This window comes from Anguilla rostrata, chromosome 6 (genome assembly GCF_018555375.3).
Source record: "Anguilla rostrata isolate EN2019 chromosome 6, ASM1855537v3, whole genome shotgun sequence".
Lineage (NCBI taxonomy): Eukaryota > Metazoa > Chordata > Actinopteri > Anguilliformes > Anguillidae > Anguilla > Anguilla rostrata.
Genome location: NC_057938.1, coordinates 44396997 through 44415496, shown reverse-complemented (window position 1 = coordinate 44415496; position 18500 = coordinate 44396997). Strand labels below are relative to the sequence as shown.

Sequence of the window (18500 nt, the reverse complement as noted above, 5' to 3'; positions counted from 1 at the left end):
CGTTCTTAGGCATTGTAAGCGGGATACATTTGTTTAAATTACTAGATATAGCATTGAACGGTACTCCGTGAAAACTGGATATACTCCACAATTTATCTTTTGTTACATTACTCTGTTGAGGTATATCAGATTCACTAATGTGCTATATTATCGTAATGAAATGATTATGGCTGCATTTTTGATGCCGTACTTAGATGAACATCCTGTATCCTTGTTTCGTTATCTCTCCTCCCTACAGTTCAAATACATTCGCTTTCATTCGAAAGTTGTTTAAAACCGGAGTACGTTACGTCAGTGCTTCTCCGTGAAGATGACCCGAAGAGTGGTCACTAGAAAGCCGAGCGAAGTCTATCAGTCAGAACGCATGGAAACAGCTGTACGATAGCTAACCAATCAGAGAACAAGTAAGACAAGCTGCTTGGCGTTGGAAACATATCAGTCGTGGATGTTTAATCAACCGGAATGTATTTTCTAATGACTGTTGCAGCGTTTGTGGTTCTTCGAACGAAAAGATGAATCACTGTTCAAAAAATTGCGAACCGGAACAAAGGGGGATTTCTAGACTCGTTCCCAGAGATTTAACTTTGTACGCATAATGCCTTATTTTACCAAACTGCTGTTTTTACTGTTTTGCCTGATGCTTATTGGAGAGTGCCGAAAGCATAGAGGAAGGAAAAGGAGGTGGACTGGACCCGTGGAAACTCACAAGCATGGCTCGTAAGTACTCGACTCGAGAACAATTCGATTTTTTACTTTTGTGTTCACTTATGTTCATAAAGTATTGCGAATGATACCAGTTGCTGGATAGACTTTTTTTATTATTATTATTATTATTATTATTATTATTATATACACACACAGAGAATGTATATTGGTACTTGTAGCTGCTTGTAGTTGCGTGCGTCATGGACATTGTTTACATTCTGAATATTAATAATGCACGCCATTTGTGGCTAATCTATAGGATCACGAAGTTACACATATGTGCAGCAGCTGTGATGAGGATGATATTTATTATCTTTTGTGATGCTAAATATTTTTAACGTCGAATTACATATTACGAATATGGAATGTTGTTTATAAAGGTTCGATTGTATGCATTAAGTTTATTGCTCACTTGAATGATGATGTCCTGGATATTTACTTTAGTTCAATCACATTTAATTTCGTACAGCTCTAGATTGGTGTGTCAGCTATAGCGTATTTCATAGAAACAATCAAGTTATAGCGGGTATACTTAAAAGCAGAGATAAATCACCATTCGGTGCTTAAGGAAATGGTTAAGTGCTTCTTGGTTTGAGACAGAGATGTACATAGTCTCTATGCTATACTGAGAACGAATGGGTTTAAAACCAACGCTTGACTTCAAAATATTATGAAGAATCCTAGGAAAAAAACATTTGGCAAAACAGTGAACGTTGCGCGTAATTCAGACGCGCGTAAAATCTGACAAAATTGCTAGGCAATGAAAGATCAAGGTGCAAGGAAAATGTAGTATGACAATACTTCCCTATGGCTGGCACTAGCCTAGTACACATGATCATGCTAAAACTGAGAAAAGCACTCAAATTATTTTTCGCATTATCTATCCTTTTATGAGCCGGCGTATTACGCAGTGATGCGTCCTCCTTTTAGTCAGCAAATGTGATCATTGTTTGAGTCATAAAAATATGGCTTGTGCTACTTCCATAATATTTTTAAGCAAGTGGACTCCAAAATGTAACACTTTAAAAGTTATGTATTACAATTTAATGGGCTTGTTTCATGCACTGTAACCGCCGCACTTCGGATATCCTTCTCTGAGCATTCTCTACTGAGCCCATAACCGTGATTCATGCTTATAGCTTTGAACGTGTTAGGCAGTTGTGATCCTGCAGGATTTCCATGTGCCAGGGGGTCCTTCATACATCTAGAGTTTGTATCTAGTTACCTCAGAGTAACGCCCTTGCTTTTTGAACCACGTCTCCAACTGTCTGACGGTGGACCATTTACAGTCAGGCTTGGTAACTGAAGACTAGCCTCCCTGTGTCTATTGCATAGCCAGAATTAATTGCCATGTCACAGATACTGCAAGGCTTAGTACTGATATGAATTGTAGCTGATTTCCGGCGCCCAGGACTGTTCAAATTTCACTCGCCCTTTATTGGGGAAGGCTGCGTTCCATTAACACTGCCACACGCAATCATACTCCTCTGTTCCGTTCCATGGATCAAATAATGTATTAACATCCGATGAATAAAATATATCTTATGTTATTGTACTATTTCATCAAAATATAAGAAACCACTTATTTTCCCATCACATGAAACTGAAGGCTTTTTCAGATGTGTGGTTTCATTATGCAATATGTAGTCAAATAATTAATTTGAGTTGTATTTATGTATTTATTTTGAATGTTTTCCAAAACACTATTTAGTACCACAAACTGGTTGTCTTTTTTACAGTACTTTATCAAAGAAGATGGTAGATGTGACCAAAACACGTAAAGTGAAGAAAGACCACCTACTTCGAGTAGACGACCATGATTTTACCATGAGGCCGGCATTTGCAGGTGAGGATCAAAGAGCAGTTCCCAAAAGAGAGATTAACTTACATCAAATAATTATAATTATATGTTCATCCAGAATAATGCTGAATGTACAACTGCATGTTTTATAACAGTGGCAGATTGTATAAATTGTGAATTTACAGTTACTTTATAATTATCCTGGAACATTGTTTGAGACAATTACCTTCAATAAAAAAATGTACTTTAAAAACTTATGTAATGTGATGCAATATGTTTTTATGATGATTAAGTGTGCATAGGTATTGCGATTCTAGGTAACTGGACACACGTGTTTAAAAGATATCAACTGGTGCTGAAGTGGCAGTAAAAATGTTTCAGATGTGTGTATGTGGTTTGTGTATCAGGGAGCATCATGTACAACTGCTTCCAAAGCAAAACTATTTACTTATTTATTCAAATAACTTAATCTATGGTAGCTTTGAAAATACACGTTTCTGACAGTATTCTATAAAGTTGACTTGTAATATAAAATTCTTGAGATTAGAGCTGAATTACCCAACAATAAAGAACAGGCTGAGGGCAGGAATCCTATTTCACATAAAATAGGAACCTATTTCTGCCATATCTGTGTATTGATTATAACTTGGGCACATATGACTGGATCTGGGAATGGATGAATATGGAAATTGTACTGAATAATTTTTACAATTATAGTCAAAAAATTTTCAAAGTAGCAAATTAAGTTTTGATGAATGTCTGAATGTCATTTTCATAACTGGCTTACGGTATGATTCAAAAGGAACTGACACACCGTGTACTGTAACTAATGAAAGGTTTTCAACTGGACGCTCTTGGAATGTGAGATGGATTGTTGTTTTCTGAGGGGGTTCGCAGCCAAGTGGTAGAAAATAGTCTACACTCACGTCACGTGCACCCCTCTGAAGATGTAAAGCTTGACTGAATGTAATGCTTAAGGGTTCAACAAATTGCTTTTGATTTGTTCCTCTCTTCTAAGTGATCAAGCTCTTGGGGCCAAACTTGGGGAAGAAAAACCAGGAAATTATATTTGCCTGGTGAAATTAATTGCTGTATATATTTCAAAAAGAAAAACTATAGCCTTAAGCCTGAGTGCAGCTTCCTTCCTATATTAAGGCGTGCTCATTGTTAACTTTATACGTAGGTATATAAAATATAAGCGTGTTGTAAGTGTAGTGAGCACCGGCTGTTGTCAGCTTAGTCTTAAAAAAGAGGAAGCAGCGCATTTTCTACTTTGGAGGATAATTTATTTTAAGAATAAGAACCGTGTTTTAAAGAAACACAGAGTTCCATTTTGCCTTTTATATTTATGCTGAGAGCTCTTAACGTGTGCTTGTCTGGTCAATTACCGGAATGTCAGGCAAGAAGCTTTGCAAGCAAGTGGGCAAAAACTGTAGCAATGAGCAAGAGAGGCTGACAAGAAAAACCGTGAACTTGGGAAGAGCCAAAATTTAATTCATTTCTGACAGCTTGTTTCTGTCTTATCTGTCTTCTAAAAGCAGTCTACCGAGCCAGACATTTTTTACGGATTAATCGAATTTGCATTTTAGTAAAAGCCTGAATATTTTATTGATTTCCAAGAACATCCAAATAAGAAATGGCATCAGTGGGATTTCTTTTTCGGAGAGGGCGGCAGCATCTAATGCACTGGTGCAACCTTAATCTCAGCCGAGATAACTAATAGTGGATTTTGTTTGCTGCTAATCCTTGAAAGGGGGGATGCTCCGAGGTCATATGGTGTAATGGCGAGGGTTATTTATTCCCTCAAGCAGTATATCTCTTGCACTCGATGTGCCCCTGTGCTGGTATGGCTGACACGAAGCCTTATTCGTGCTTTATTATTTCACTTTATATGGTAATTGAGGATGTCCTCTTTAGCTTTAGCTTTACCAAATATTACAAGTGCTTACTCTGAAATGTTTTTAGCAACCCATTATGTGATGAATATAGATGAGGACTGTGCACAGGTACAGTCAGGCCAAATAGAATTGGCATCGTACAAGTATCATAATTTATGAGCTTAAGGCACAGTTTATGACCATTGGCCTGTGAGGTCTTTCAGGAACTTTGGGTCATGCACGCTGAGATATAATGCGCTTTAATTTGGTGGCAGGCTCATTATTCATTTGTAATTTGTACTGCTGAGTGAAAAGAGTGCCATGCCATCTTGCCATAGTTACTCAAAATATTAATAAGATAAATCTGAATTAGATTAGCATGATGTAACACCCTCAAAATACAAAGCCAAAATCTTCAAAGGAATTTACTCATTTAAGTCAAATAATAATGAATACTTCATTAGTTTTTCTTTGTTCTATATGAATCTGTGATGCAGAGTGCATTTGCATGCCATTTGGAAACAGATATTTTGAAAATGAGAAAGCATTAGATGAAAACCTTTTTATTTTTTGTGTTTGACTTGCATAAGAAAGAGAGAGGAATTAGAAAGGAAAAGAAAGTTTTGTGGGCAAACTTTAAGTTGGCTTGAAAAAGCCAATGTTGAAATACGCACGCTAGCTTGCTAGGACTATAACAGAACACTAACTAATATTAGTTTGGGTTGAACTGGCATTGATGTTGCTAACGTTACTTGCCTTGCCAGAGATTTTGTCCATTAGAAGCTTTGCTAGAGAGATGATCTGTGTCTGTGGCAGGTGCAGATGCCGCTTATGACATTAGCTGCATGTTGTTCAGATTCTGAACATTCCATCAATGGTAATCAATGGGAACTTTTTCTATATAAAATTGTAAGCATATCACAAAATATTTGAGCTATTAACACAAAAATCACAAACAAAAAAGCTGTAGCAAGAGTAGCATACAAAAAATTGATGGGGAATATGAAGAAATAGAAGAACAATAAATTGGCTTTTTCAAGTCAGCTTAATTAAAAGAAGCATGCTGTGTGTGGTGTTTTGTATTTCACACTTTGGCAGTAACTACACACATTCCTATGATGAAGCCACAATTGAGAGCAGTCTCGGCACAGATTTGGGGAGGTGCAACAGTGCGTGCTTGCTGATACACTGTTGCATATTGATCAAAAACTACAAAGCTATGTCCATGTATACAAGGCTCCATTTCATATTAAAATCAAAAGCTAATGGATCACCAGGTAATGGATCATGCCAGCTCAGACTGTGCCTGGCATCCCCAAAGGGTGGCACACATGAGAGGCAGTGATTCAGTTGGCTGGCTTATCTCTACTTCAGAGCCCATGACTATGTACACTGGAGTCTGGATGCACAAACTGTGCTAGTAGTTGACTCGGCTCAGCTGGTGGACAGTGAGCATCATCTTGTGTCCACTCTCCTGAATTGTTGAAGGACACAGGAGGCAACAAAACAGTCCTATGAACATTTCAGTGCATTCCAGTAACACAGAGGTGGATTCACCACACAGACTGGAAAGTGTACAGAAAATCCAGCGGTCTTGAAATGCTCTCTTTTTCCCTAAACTACGAGCAGCAGATGTGGTACTCATGTAATCACACTGGAAATGAAAAGAAAAAGTATTCCTTAAATTGCAACCTAATCCCACAGCAAACTCCCTGACTGGGTAGGACAGCACCGCCCCCCCCCCCCCACCCCCACCCCCCCCCCCCCACAGGTGGTAGGTGCTTTGCCAAGTGGACCGAGCCCCAGCCGGATGTCCCCAGGAGCCAGGGTCAGGCCGGTTTTGGATATGGTAGATGGCATATGGTCCCTGTGTAGGGAGACAAGGCTCACAGCTGGCGCTGGGTTTTTGTTAATACCTTCTATTCCAGGTAACAGGGAAACTAATGAGAGGCTTAACCATTGATTACACAATCACATCTAAAGACAGGTTCCATTACCGGACTTCACATTTTCATAGATATTAGGTAATAATAATAGAAAAACAGGAACACTAATACGCACTCTTGCCCATGTAATTACATCATACTTCTAATAAGAAAATGATCAGAAGAATAATTAACTGTGTCTTATAGCACTTTTTGAGGATCTTAAAGTGCTGTACAGTGATGGATTTGGAAACTTCTGTGTAGCACTTACCTGGATGATGCATGGCAGCCATTTTGCAGGTCTCACAGTAGACATTTAAGTTAAGAGCATGCCCCTGTTTATGTCCTGAGACATTGGTTGTCTTCTAGACAGAAAAGCCACTTACTGGGTATGTGAACAACACTTCTGACAATAACCAAGGATCAACTTGTTTTTAGCTGTTTGACTTTGGAAATCCACTATACAGCTCCTCCTGATTTACAGCTGAGGGCAAAGGTGAACATAAGTTTTCAGGTTGTGTAAATATCTGAATAATCTTCCTCCTAGTTATTAACCCCACCCTTATGTCTACCTATCACCAGAACTCCAGCCATGAACCTAACCCCAAAACCCAGAGATGGCTCTTTGTGTAATCACTCCAGTTATGCTAAAGTCTCCTTCATACTGTAAAGTCATGCTGAGCCATTTCCTATTTAACTAAAATGTAATTATTTAACTATGCAAATGTACTAATTTGTAACTACATTGTAATTACCTTGTTATAGTGCCTTGTTATCGCCGTGTGACTGATGTAATGCTAAATTTCACTGTTCTTATTTCGGGAGGCGGGTTATATGAAGATTAAGGTTTTTTGATGTTGTTGCTGGTTTGGAAGAACAATGTATTTCACTGCACTAATTAACCCTATGTCAGTTTCTGCCAAAAGTCCCACTATCCTTAATTCCTGTTGCTAAGTTTATCAAGCTTTTACCTTCTGAGGTCACCTTTCCATTTGAAATGATGGGAAAGATACAGGGCAGTAATCTAGAGTATAACATTCCTGCAATCAATGTCATTGACTAGTATTCTATATCTGAAACCTGTATCAACTGATGAAGAACTGGAAAAAAGAATGTTTAAGCCGTGATAGCTACGTGTGTTTACTCATGGTCGTAATGGCGATCAAATCATCTTCAGAGTCTAATCCAGGGTTTGTATTTTCCTAGAAAACCTATGATTTGGTAAATGGAATATAAGGTAATCCAGCAATGATGTAAGTTTACCTGGAGTCACTCTTACAAGTGCCCCATATGCAACATTTTGCCATTATTTGAAAAGTTAATGATGTTTTAACACTCTCCATGCTTTGAATTGAAAGCTTGACATGAATGGTGGAAGAAAACATTCTGATTGTGGGTCAGCTAGTCAATCAAAAGGATAAGAAATGGTGATTTGCGTTGTTAATATGATATATAATATGAGCAGTGCGTGACTTTTGATGTCTATTTTCCAGGCCCTGCCATTCCTGTTGGAGTAGATGTACAGGTGGAAAGCCTGGACAGTATTTCAGAAGTAGATATGGTAAGAGAATAATTTCCCGTTGAAACTAAATCCGATGCTTTCCTAAAAATGGCAAATTCTCTACTCTTATTTGTACAACTACAACAACGCAGTTGTCTGTAATTCAATTGCAGCACCTACAATTCAGAAATAAACAAAACAAACCTATGCTATTTTGTCTAAACAGGGGTCCCCAGTCTTATACAAGAATGGCCAGTGATGGTACCAGTTTTTGTTGTAGCCCAGAACTAAAGTATCTGATTAAACAAACCAAAATCAAGACTGGACTGAAGATTATGATAAGTTGCTTCTGTTGAATTTAATGTTTTAGTAGAGTTACCGCAAAAGCCTCCAGCTCTTCTTAGTTAACATTCAGGACCCCTTGTCTCGAAGAACATTCAGAAACTAGATCAGAAAAGCATATTTTAAGAATGTGTATTTTGTCCACACATTCAAACATGAAATCATAGAATGTATAGAGCACTGGCTATCAATATTCTTGTGTGGGTCATGTGGTCAAAATTTAGTGAAACAATTTCAATAAAATCTTCCCTGAAGTCAGACCTTCTATGATGTTGTGCACACTTGTGTTTCAGTTATATCAAATATAATTTTTCATTTACATACCAGCAAGTCATTTTGTGGTCATTTTAAAATATTACCTTTAAAATATTGGTCTAGGTCAAGTGGTCAACCTAGGTCCTACAAGTAGTTTTTTAAACTCTCTTAACTCGTCTCATCTGGTGTCATGGCTCTCAGCTGTTTGCTGATTTTAAGGTGAAAACATAAACCAGATGACTATGCCTCTCCAAGGCTAGGTTTTGCCGCCATTGATGTAGGTGTAGCCTTCGTCATTATACATTTTATCATATAAATGTCACTGAAAATAGATTTCAATTTCTTTTCAAAAGCAATGAACCAATTTTTTCCATCAAGCGCATTCCTCCTTTTTTGTTTTTGTACTCGTTCATCAAATAACCTGATGATGATTACGATATTGCTTTATTATGTTAAAATTTATGGCCAGTGTTACATCTTTCATATTATGTAATGTGGTGAAAATAAAAGAGGGATGATGTACTTTAGGGATAGAGTGCGGTGTTGCAGAAAGGATTCATAAACCCAGTGGCAGAACAGAGAGAACTGAAATAGGAGGGATTATACTGATCTTTGTCGCTGACAGCGACCTATGACTTTCAGACTGCATTCGATTGGTCATCAGAAATGTGCCTTATCTGATGGGTATCTTTGCACATATGTTCTTTGCTCATGCTAACAGCACGTTAGATCATACACATCTCTAGTAATCCAGTAAGATGCAATATCCCGATAATCCCAACATGCAATGTCCCAAACTATGGATCTCTACGAGAAATGTCGAATATCAGCTACCCAGGTGCCTAATATGAAGCTAGGGCCTTTTTCATCTTGATGAATGAGAAGTGTATCTAGCAGAAGGCTTCTTTTTTTGCTTTGTGATGCAGGACTTCACCATGACGCTTTACCTCAGACACTACTGGAAGGACGAGCGCCTGTCCTTTCCTAGCAGCACGAATAAGAGCATGACCTTCGACGGTCGACTGGTGAAGAAGATTTGGGTGCCCGACGTGTTCTTCGTGCACTCAAAGAGGTCCTTCATTCACGACACCACAACGGACAACATCATGCTGAGGGTGTTTCCCGATGGCCACGTACTGTACAGTCTGAGGTGAGGACAATGTTGGCTCACCAGAAGTTACCTCCATGTCCTTCTGCTGCTTCCTGACTGGTTGACCAATATGATGTTAAAAAAATAATTTAAATGTATTCTACAGTGAATGCATTTTTATTATGATCAGAGAAATGATGGATGTTGCCCATTTAAAAAAAGACTGTTGGTTGCTGCCCATTTTAAACAAAATGTTTATGGATATGCAATTTCATCACAGATCTTTATATATTCAATGACAGTATATGAACACAAATGTAAAAGTAAATGAAGTGCATTTGCTTTAGATGCACTGGTTTTAAATGTGTGCTCTCTGTACATGTGTGGGGGCATTACCCATTTTAAGCAGTTAATACATTTTGGCCTGTTCACACCCTGGGCTGCTGCCTGTCCCAGACACTTGGATGAGCTCTAAACCCATGAGTGATCCATACTTACACAGAGCTTGCATAATACATGTTTTAATATGCTTTTAATATTAATTGTGTGCATGTCTTTATTGGGGTTTCCTGTTTGGCCATCTCACTATGACTGTTGACTGTTGCACTTTGCCTGTTGTGTCTGCTGTGCTTAACGTGCAGGGTCACCGTAACAGCCGCCTGTAACATGGACTTCAGCCGCTTTCCTTTAGACTCGCAGACCTGCACATTAGAGCTGGAAAGCTGTGAGTATCGTTCACATTCCTCACTGACACCGGTGAGAAACCTTTTGGGGGACATCTTGCGCTAATTGAGAATCTTTGCCGGGTTGCCTTCAGATGCCTACACGGATGAAGACCTCATGCTGTACTGGAAGAGTGGTGACGAGTCACTGAGCACGGATGACAAGATTTCTCTGTCTCAGTTCCTCATTCAGAAGTTCCACACCACCTCCAGGCTCGCTTTCTACAGCAGCACAGGTACAGTTAGCCGTGGATGGTGTCCAGATTTCAGGATAATGGTCCAGGACTGAACACAAACAATTCCATGTATTGAGAAAACTGCCATTTGGATTGGCACAAAAATAAAACATGCTACATTAAAATTTCATGCTCAATAATTTCTCTAATTAAAGTAGCACTGCTTTTTATACAATGAATACGCTTGATATGTTTAATATGTCTCAGGAGAGAGAATATGTGAGAATAAGTAAAGATGACTGTGTGGTACTTGACCCTTTTCCTTTCTCCCTTGCTTTGCTCCCTCAGGATGGTACAATCGGCTCTACATCAACTTCACCCTGCGACGGCACATCTTCTTCTTCCTGCTGCAGACCTACTTTCCCGCCACGCTGATGGTCATGCTGTCCTGGGTCTCCTTCTGGATCGACCGCCGCGCCGTTCCTGCCAGAGTGTCGTTGGGTAAGGCTCAAAGTTCTTGATGGTTGCTTTTTTGCGTGACCGCTTCAGATGACCCCAGAGAGTCTGTGCTGATCAGAGGGGTGTGGTCATCGTCCTTCAGGTATCACCACGGTGCTCACCATGTCCACCATCATTACCGGGGTCAACGCTTCCATGCCCAGGGTCTCCTACATCAAGGCTGTGGACATTTACCTCTGGGTCAGCTTCGTGTTCGTATTTCTATCGGTGTTGGAATACGCCGCAGTCAACTACCTGACTACGGTGAAGGACGGAAAGGACCGGAAACTCAGAGAAAAGGCTAAAGAGCAGGTATGGATGCTATCACATCCCTTTCAGTATGCACTTCAGAGCACATGTTAGTATGTTATTTTATTTTAGAGATGAAGTGACAATTATCATATTACATTGTGAAATGTTAATTGTTAATTCAACTTAATCAGTATATTATATGAGCCCAACAGCGATCAAGTGTAAATAAATGAGCGAAATGTACTCTGTTAGAGTCGATTTAACTATCTTGCTGTGTCATTATGGCAAGAAGTAGCCTTGCTTTAAATGTATCATGTGAAGTAAAGCTTTGGATTTCAGTTTGATTTTCCTCCTGAGTCTTGAATTCTTGAAGTATTTAGCAGACAACTAGGAGCATGAAATCAAGTTAATCAGACTTAATCAGACAGATCTGATCAGTCTAATCACTAACTCAGACACATCTCCTCATACACATACTCTTTCACACTCTGCCACACTCAGAAACAAATACCTATTCTCTGTTCCCCACAGTCCCTGCCCTGCACCTGCGGGATGTCCCACACCAGGACCATGATGCTGGACGGGACGTACAGCGAGGCGGACACCAACAGCCTGGCGGGGTACACGCAGACGCCCATGGCTCCCGACGAGCCGGAGAAGCCGGAGCGCATGATGGTGCACCTGTCCCTGGACAGCGAGTCCAGCGCCGCCAAGAAGAAGGGCCTCCGCGGCTTCCGCATCATTAACAACACCCACGCCATCGACACCTACTCCCGCATGATCTTCCCCGGGGCTTATATCATCTTCAACCTCATCTACTGGTCCGTCTACTGCTGAGCCCGCGCCGCGATTGGCCGGATGTCCTCTGGGAAGGAGGGCGGGGAGGAGAGGGAAGGGGAGGGGGAGGAGGGTGATCTGATTGGCGGGACTCAAGGACAGTGGTCTTGCACTGCGCATTAGCTTAAGGGGCCTGTCGTTTTGTTGTTGGACCCCCTGATTAATTTCCTCCCAAGGGTCTTACTGAGGATTTCACTGACCTCCAGCTCAGTGTCTCCCAGTATCCTGCAATGAAGCTGCATACCGTTGGACTGGAACAAGACAGCATATTACTCTTTATTTATTTGCTCTGCACTCTGTGGGGTACTGCCATCTCTGCCAGTGCAGAACCAAGAAGGTGCAGGTCCATTAAGATGACAGACTAACATAAGTACCAGTTGACATGCTTTCTCAATGACTTTTCAAATCTTTGTTTCATGCTGTTTTATTTTCACTTTAACGCTAGCCATATTTGTTCAGACCATGCCATTTCCAAGTAATAGGTGCAGAATGCTTTGCGGTCAGCTTTGTCTCCAGGCAGACTCTTTAGCCTCACACCATCTCAGAATTTCATTTTGGGCATTGAAATCCTCCTGAAAGGTCAAGTGAATAGCTTTTTGGGTATGATCATAAGAAAAACCAAAGCAGCAGTAATGTGTTTGTATACTAACAGCTGTTATGTTTCATCGAGTGCCATGTCATATTTGAAAGGCTTCTGTCCTCCTGACCTGTCACCAAAATGCATGAAACACTGACACGGAGCAAATATAATATCATGCGTTTTGATATGGAAAGGTAGCCTTATAAAGCTGTGCTCAAAATTATTTAGGTGTGCATTCACCTGCAAACATCTGAAATAATTTACATCTTAATAATTTTGCTTGACATCAAAAATACAGAGACAGAGACAGGAAGTACAGTGAATCAGGGCGAAAGGCCGGAAAAAGTATGACAGGTTGATTTTGTGTGTTTTCCTTTTGCACTGCTCTCTAGACCTTTTCAATGAATGGTTTACAGTATCTAAGGAATGGCTGGATTTCCTCAAAGCACTATCAGTGTGTGGAAGGATTCTTAATAAAAACCTGTTGGTTTGATCATTCATGTATTTGTTTCTAGTGCCGGTAGACCCACGCCATCTTACCTTAATAAGTTGCAGAGACTGTACAGGGCTTATGAGGTGTTTTAGTATTTTATTCCAATGTCATGGTTAGCTTATTTGATTGTTCATTTCAGTAACATTTTACCTGAAGTGTAGCATTATTAAGCCTGCATAGGGCCAGCATGACTCTACACTTATGGTTTTGATATAACCATTTGTCATGGCTTATGACAACTTGAAAACACAGCTTGTGAGCAATTAAGAGCATTTATGACATTCATATTTGCTGTGTCAACTGTAATGATGTCTTCATAGAAACTTAAGTGTTGAGAAAGTAATGCTACTTGCTGAAACATCACCAGGTTACATGCTAGATTGGTTAAATCCACAAAATGTCTCTGCAAAGACTGAGAGTGAAAAAGGCTGTTTGAGTTTTGAATATATACTGTACACCAGTTTGAACAGCCTTGCTGGTTTGAAACAGCCTTAACTATGTGTCATCTTTTAAAATTGGATATGTCTCAAGGTCAATTTATGAATTCACAGGCAACTGTATATAGTATTTTTCAGATAGTCTGCCATCTAGGTGACAGTTAGTCAAACAATTCATATGTAGATAGCTGGACATATGAGTGGGGTCCACTGGATAGAGATACCCCACACATCCACACACGTCTGTTTTTCGGGCTTCCCGCCCTGGTACTCATGGCCTGAGTCATTTTTCCTCTGCAAGCGTGTCAGTCTGTAGGGCTGCTATTATAGACACACACACATACACACATAGGGGAGTCTTTAGGCACACCAAACACTTCTTTTGGTCTAAGACCAGTTGTCGTTGCAAAAAATGTCAAGAATGTATGCTGTAAATACAGCTGTAATAAATAAGACACTGAGAAAATCCTATCCTTTCATTTTTGATCATCTCCAAGCAACACTGACTGAAACTAATTGTCCCATAATGAGTTAGTGATTCTGAGTCATTGTGTTGTGTGTGTGTATGTGTGTGTGTGTGAGAGAGAGGGTTGGGGGAGATGAATGTATGTGCACATTTGAGAAAGTTGAAATGCATATAAAAAGGAGACTTAATGAACAATGCACATTTAATGCACACACTCAAATCACTGGATGGAAATGATACAGGTAACTATTTCTATTTTGTTTGGGTGGTTTTATGTGTTTTGAGAAATCTGTGATGACGGCATAATTATTTTGATGTCCCTTTTTCTGTAATCCAGATTTGAGAGAGTATTCAAACCACACTTAATCCCCCTCCCCCCCCCCCCCCAAAAAAAAAAAAAAAAAAACGAATAATAATTGTTTTTCTTGCAAACACTACTCCCCTGCACACAGCTACTGAATTTATCTGTCTTGGTCAGATTGCACCCAAGGTTTCCTTTTGTCGTGCCAAGATGCTGTGCAAGACTTTGACAGAGTTTTGTTTGTACAAATGTGTACCAAGATTTGGTAAAAGTGATTGGGAAAGCACATGACAGGCTCATGGGCACCATCTTCACAATTCAGTCTCACTGCAGAGAGTAGGTTAGCACTCCCCAATAACATTGTTTTGGTTCACCACAGCCAAGAAGACCTCACTACATCAACCACTGGGGTGTAGCTAAGATGGTCTCCTGTCCAAGTCCAGCATACCCTTATGGAAGTATGTGGAATTTTTGGAATATATAAAGATAAATATATTACACAACAGTGTGTTTTAAGTATATTTCAATATCTGAATGCAGCAGTATTATTTATGTTAGCCCATGTATTCTCAACTATTGCTATCTCTTGGTAATATTATTTAATTTGAACATATTTTCAGTATATTCCCCATCTGCAAAGTGCAGACATACTTCAGTAAAACACCATACATGTGTAATGATGTCACACAGTTTTACCTTTACACCAGAAAATACCAGATTTTATTACAGGTTCACTGTAGGCTGTGGCTGTATGAATTGATCAAAACATTTATTTATATGGATTTCCCATAGCAGTTCAACAGTTGCAATGTGCTGTTTTCCCCACAGTGTAGTCTCCATACAAACGTATTTCCAGTATTAGATCTACACCGTGTAGTTCAATTCATCAATAAATGAATAAAAATGTTTTCCTTCAAAAGTTTTCCCACAGGAAATCTTACACTGTCCCTCTCAAACAAAAGAAAAATGTGAACAAAAAGGAGCTTAAACAAAAAATAATCCACCTAACCAAAGCATTGGCTCAAATTACTCATCAATTTCTTATCTACTCTCATTTTTGATATCATGTGAGTGAAAGCAATGAGCAAATTACTGATACAAATGCCACGCCATGCTCTCCGTCTGACAATCAACTGAACGGTCGTCATCAACTGACAGTTGGTTAGTACAGATTAACTCCTAATGAAGGGGGAGAGAGACGGGAGGGGGAAAAAACGTTTATGTAATGTAATGCGTTTGGCTTTACATCAAGAGCTGCAATCTTCCACCCACCAAATCCAGATTAATTCTGCATGTGTGCATGGGGGGTGGGAGAGGGGGAAAAATCTGTTAGCTCTCAAAATTTACCACACAAAATGGCCTGTGCAGGACTCGTTTATTTCAAATGTTTAACAGTTTCTTATTTGATAAATTACTGACTCGTTTTATGTTTTACTTGCAAATAAATGATGCAACCCAACAAAAAAGATGGCAAACATTAAATATGCTATTTACTTTTTAAAACACTCCATCAAACATAAAAGTGTACTTTTTTTTAGAATAATTCTGTCTATGTTCAATATTAATTAAAGCTTTGACAGTTATGCAATTTCAAATGTCATGCCCTCAGCATGGCAGCACGTCCAAGTGACCAAGCGATCTCTATCTTCTTCAGGCAATCTTTCGGTGAATGCTGCTGGCATTATTATGGTCAATACTCTGGCTTTGTCTAACATAAAAGCCGAGGCTTTTAAAAAAACATGATTTAACACTCTAGTTCCCTTCCTACATCTTATTAAATACAACTAAATGGACATCAATTAATTTCATGGGGAAAAAACTGAAATCTCAGAACAGTTTCCGATGATAAAACTGATTATCTACCAAAAAAGAGATGAGTTTAAAAATTATTTTTCACGCTCTATCCGGAATTGACCCGATTCGCTAGCATTTTTCTTATTTGACAAATGTTTTTTGCTACATTCCTTTTAAAATACATTCCCTGCCCCCCAGCGGTCATATAGTGACAATGTTTCAGTTTTATAAAAATTCATATTAGCTCAAGTTTATATAGAGTTAACCTATTTTTTATTTGAGGCTAATCAAACCGTTTATTATTGTTCGTTTGTTCAACATAATTTCACTATCAAATTTGGAGCTGCAGCAGTACGTGATGATGTCATGTGAACAGTAATGATATGCGAAAGCCCCGTGTAAGTGAAACATCAGATTTTAAAATACAGTGCCGTACGGGGGTTGGGGTGTAGGAGGGCAGGCCGTTGATCAAAGGGTCACCAAGTCACCGACTTAATAATTGCAGTGTGCTAACAATAAACAGTGTGGCTTACCCAAGATTACTACAGACTTTCAAGTTATCATGAAGGACAACACTCCTTTTGAAGAAGAAAAAGAAACAATATCAACATATGAAAAGTTAACAAAATAAACTGAACAAAAAGCAAAGAACTTCAGTCGTCTTATGAAGCTTACTTTGTCAGGCCTGTTATCTTGGAGTGTTCATGGTACACCAAAAGGAAAACAATTATTTATATTTGGCAACTAAACCCAATAAAGTATTTCTAATAATTTTATAAATGGTAATTGTAATGTCAATTACTGATATTTCTGGCAAATTTCTAGATTGCTCTGTAAATTTAAGGGACATGTTCTAATGCCAATTACAATATCCAAGGCCAGTAGTTTTCACACTCGATCCTGACTACCTACTGTGTACGCTAGTTTTCATTAATACCATAATTGCAATCTCTCAATAGTAATTAGCTGCTACTTGTTCGTAATTAGACCATTAATGTCTAGTGAAGGATGACCTTCTTATAGTCATATGTCTGAAATAGCTATGGTTGCAATGAAGAATAAATATTCCACATTCACACCACAGGATTTTTAATCTGTCAGATTAATTAATGCTTTGATGTCTGCAATGTTCTGTATGCCAAACGATTCCTTAAGAAAGAGGTTACTTTTTTATTTAATTCAATCAGAAATTTACAGGTGAAGTTATTCAGGTCCTAACTGTGGAAAGTGGGGCTCAGTGAAACTAAGCTATTTGTGGAAAAACAAAAGTATCCAATGGCAGAGCAAATGGTAATAAGCCAAACCTACATTAAGTTAGAGTAAGTGAAAGTAGAACATTATTTTAGCACTTAAACATAGGTTTTCAACAACCTTAATTGATCAAGATATTGGCTGTGACAAAAATCAGCGATCATAGCGGATCCCCAGAACCGAGTTTGAAAACCACTGTCCTTGGATTAAATTCATGATGTTGCTCATTGCAGTTTAGATTTCCACAGACAGATGGCAGCACTGACCCGTGTTTTAACAGAAGTTCTTTTTAGCGCTGGCCTCAGCAGGGTATGTGATGCAAAATACATTACATTACATTACAGGCATTTAGCAGACGCTTTTATCCAGAGCGACGTACAACAAGTGCATCAGTTCATGGTGCAGAGGTGCAGAAAAACACACTAAAATACACTTTAATGCAGTGGTTCTCAAACTTGGTCCTGGGGGACCCCTGTGTATGCTGGTTTTCATTCCAACCTCAACAGCAATCCCAGAATTCTAACAAGCTGTTAATTTTTCTTAATTAGGTGCTTTTCATGTTTTAGAGCTGTGGTTCCAGAAAAGGGCCAGTGTGGATGCACACACCTGATCCTGATTCTACTAATCAAGTTGCTTAGCAATGACTCTAGTGATTGATTAGTAGAATCAGGTGTGTGCACCCACACTGGTCCTTTCTGGAACCCCAGCTCAAAAACATGAAAAGCACCTAATTAAGAAAAATTAACAGCTTGTTAAAATTCTGGGATTGCTGTTGAGGTTGGAATGAAAACCAGCATACACAGGGGTCCCCCAGGACCAAGTTTGAGAACCACTGCATTAATGGAACGCATTCATTGTGAAAGATACAGACAGGTGACAAATTAAAGGAAAAGCCTGAATAAATAAGTGGAGAAACATAACAAATGCAGATGCTTCAGTACAGGTGTACTGCATGATACAATTAAACAATTAACAGCCTATCGTGCTCTGTGGCATGTATAAAAACGCTGAGCAGGCCCAGTTCAAATTTTGGATCAAGATGTTAAGAGGAAAACTATTAAAGTGAATTTTAAAGAGGGTTCATTATTGGGGCACAGATGGTAAGCGCTACAGTCACAAAGATGGCTCAACTGACTATGTTTCAATGGGAACAGTGAGTAAAATGACATCTGCATTTAGATCCATGGGAAAGACATC

At 39.1% G+C, this 18500-nt stretch overlaps 1 protein-coding gene across 1 annotated transcript; it reads left to right on the top strand.

The window, feature by feature from the left end:
* The first annotated feature begins 80 nt into the window (after positions 1 to 80).
* Positions 81 to 13957, top strand: LOC135257323 (gamma-aminobutyric acid receptor subunit rho-2-like). Its single transcript, XM_064339941.1, has 9 exons — positions 81 to 717; positions 2445 to 2551; positions 7802 to 7869; positions 9333 to 9556; positions 10138 to 10220; positions 10314 to 10454; positions 10743 to 10895; positions 10996 to 11204; positions 11676 to 13957. Exons 1-9 carry the CDS (start codon positions 596 to 598, stop codon positions 11979 to 11981), a joined length of 1413 nt encoding a protein of 470 aa, XP_064196011.1. The 5' UTR covers positions 81 to 595; the 3' UTR covers positions 11982 to 13957.
* Positions 13958 to 18500: the final 4543 nt, after the last annotated feature.

What these genes read in the sequence shown, in the direction of transcription:
- LOC135257323 (XM_064339941.1), top strand. Translation starts at nt 596, where the DNA reads ATGCCTTATTTTACCAAACTGCTGTTTTTACTGTTTTGCCTGATGCTT. An exon ending in GTATTTCAGAAGTAGATATG is followed by an intron (nt 7,870 to 9,332) that starts GTAAGAGAATAA and finishes TTTGTGATGCAG; the next exon opens with GACTTCACCATGACGCTTTA. An exon ending in GAGAAAAGGCTAAAGAGCAG is followed by an intron (nt 11,205 to 11,675) that starts GTATGGATGCTA and finishes TGTTCCCCACAG; the next exon opens with TCCCTGCCCTGCACCTGCGG.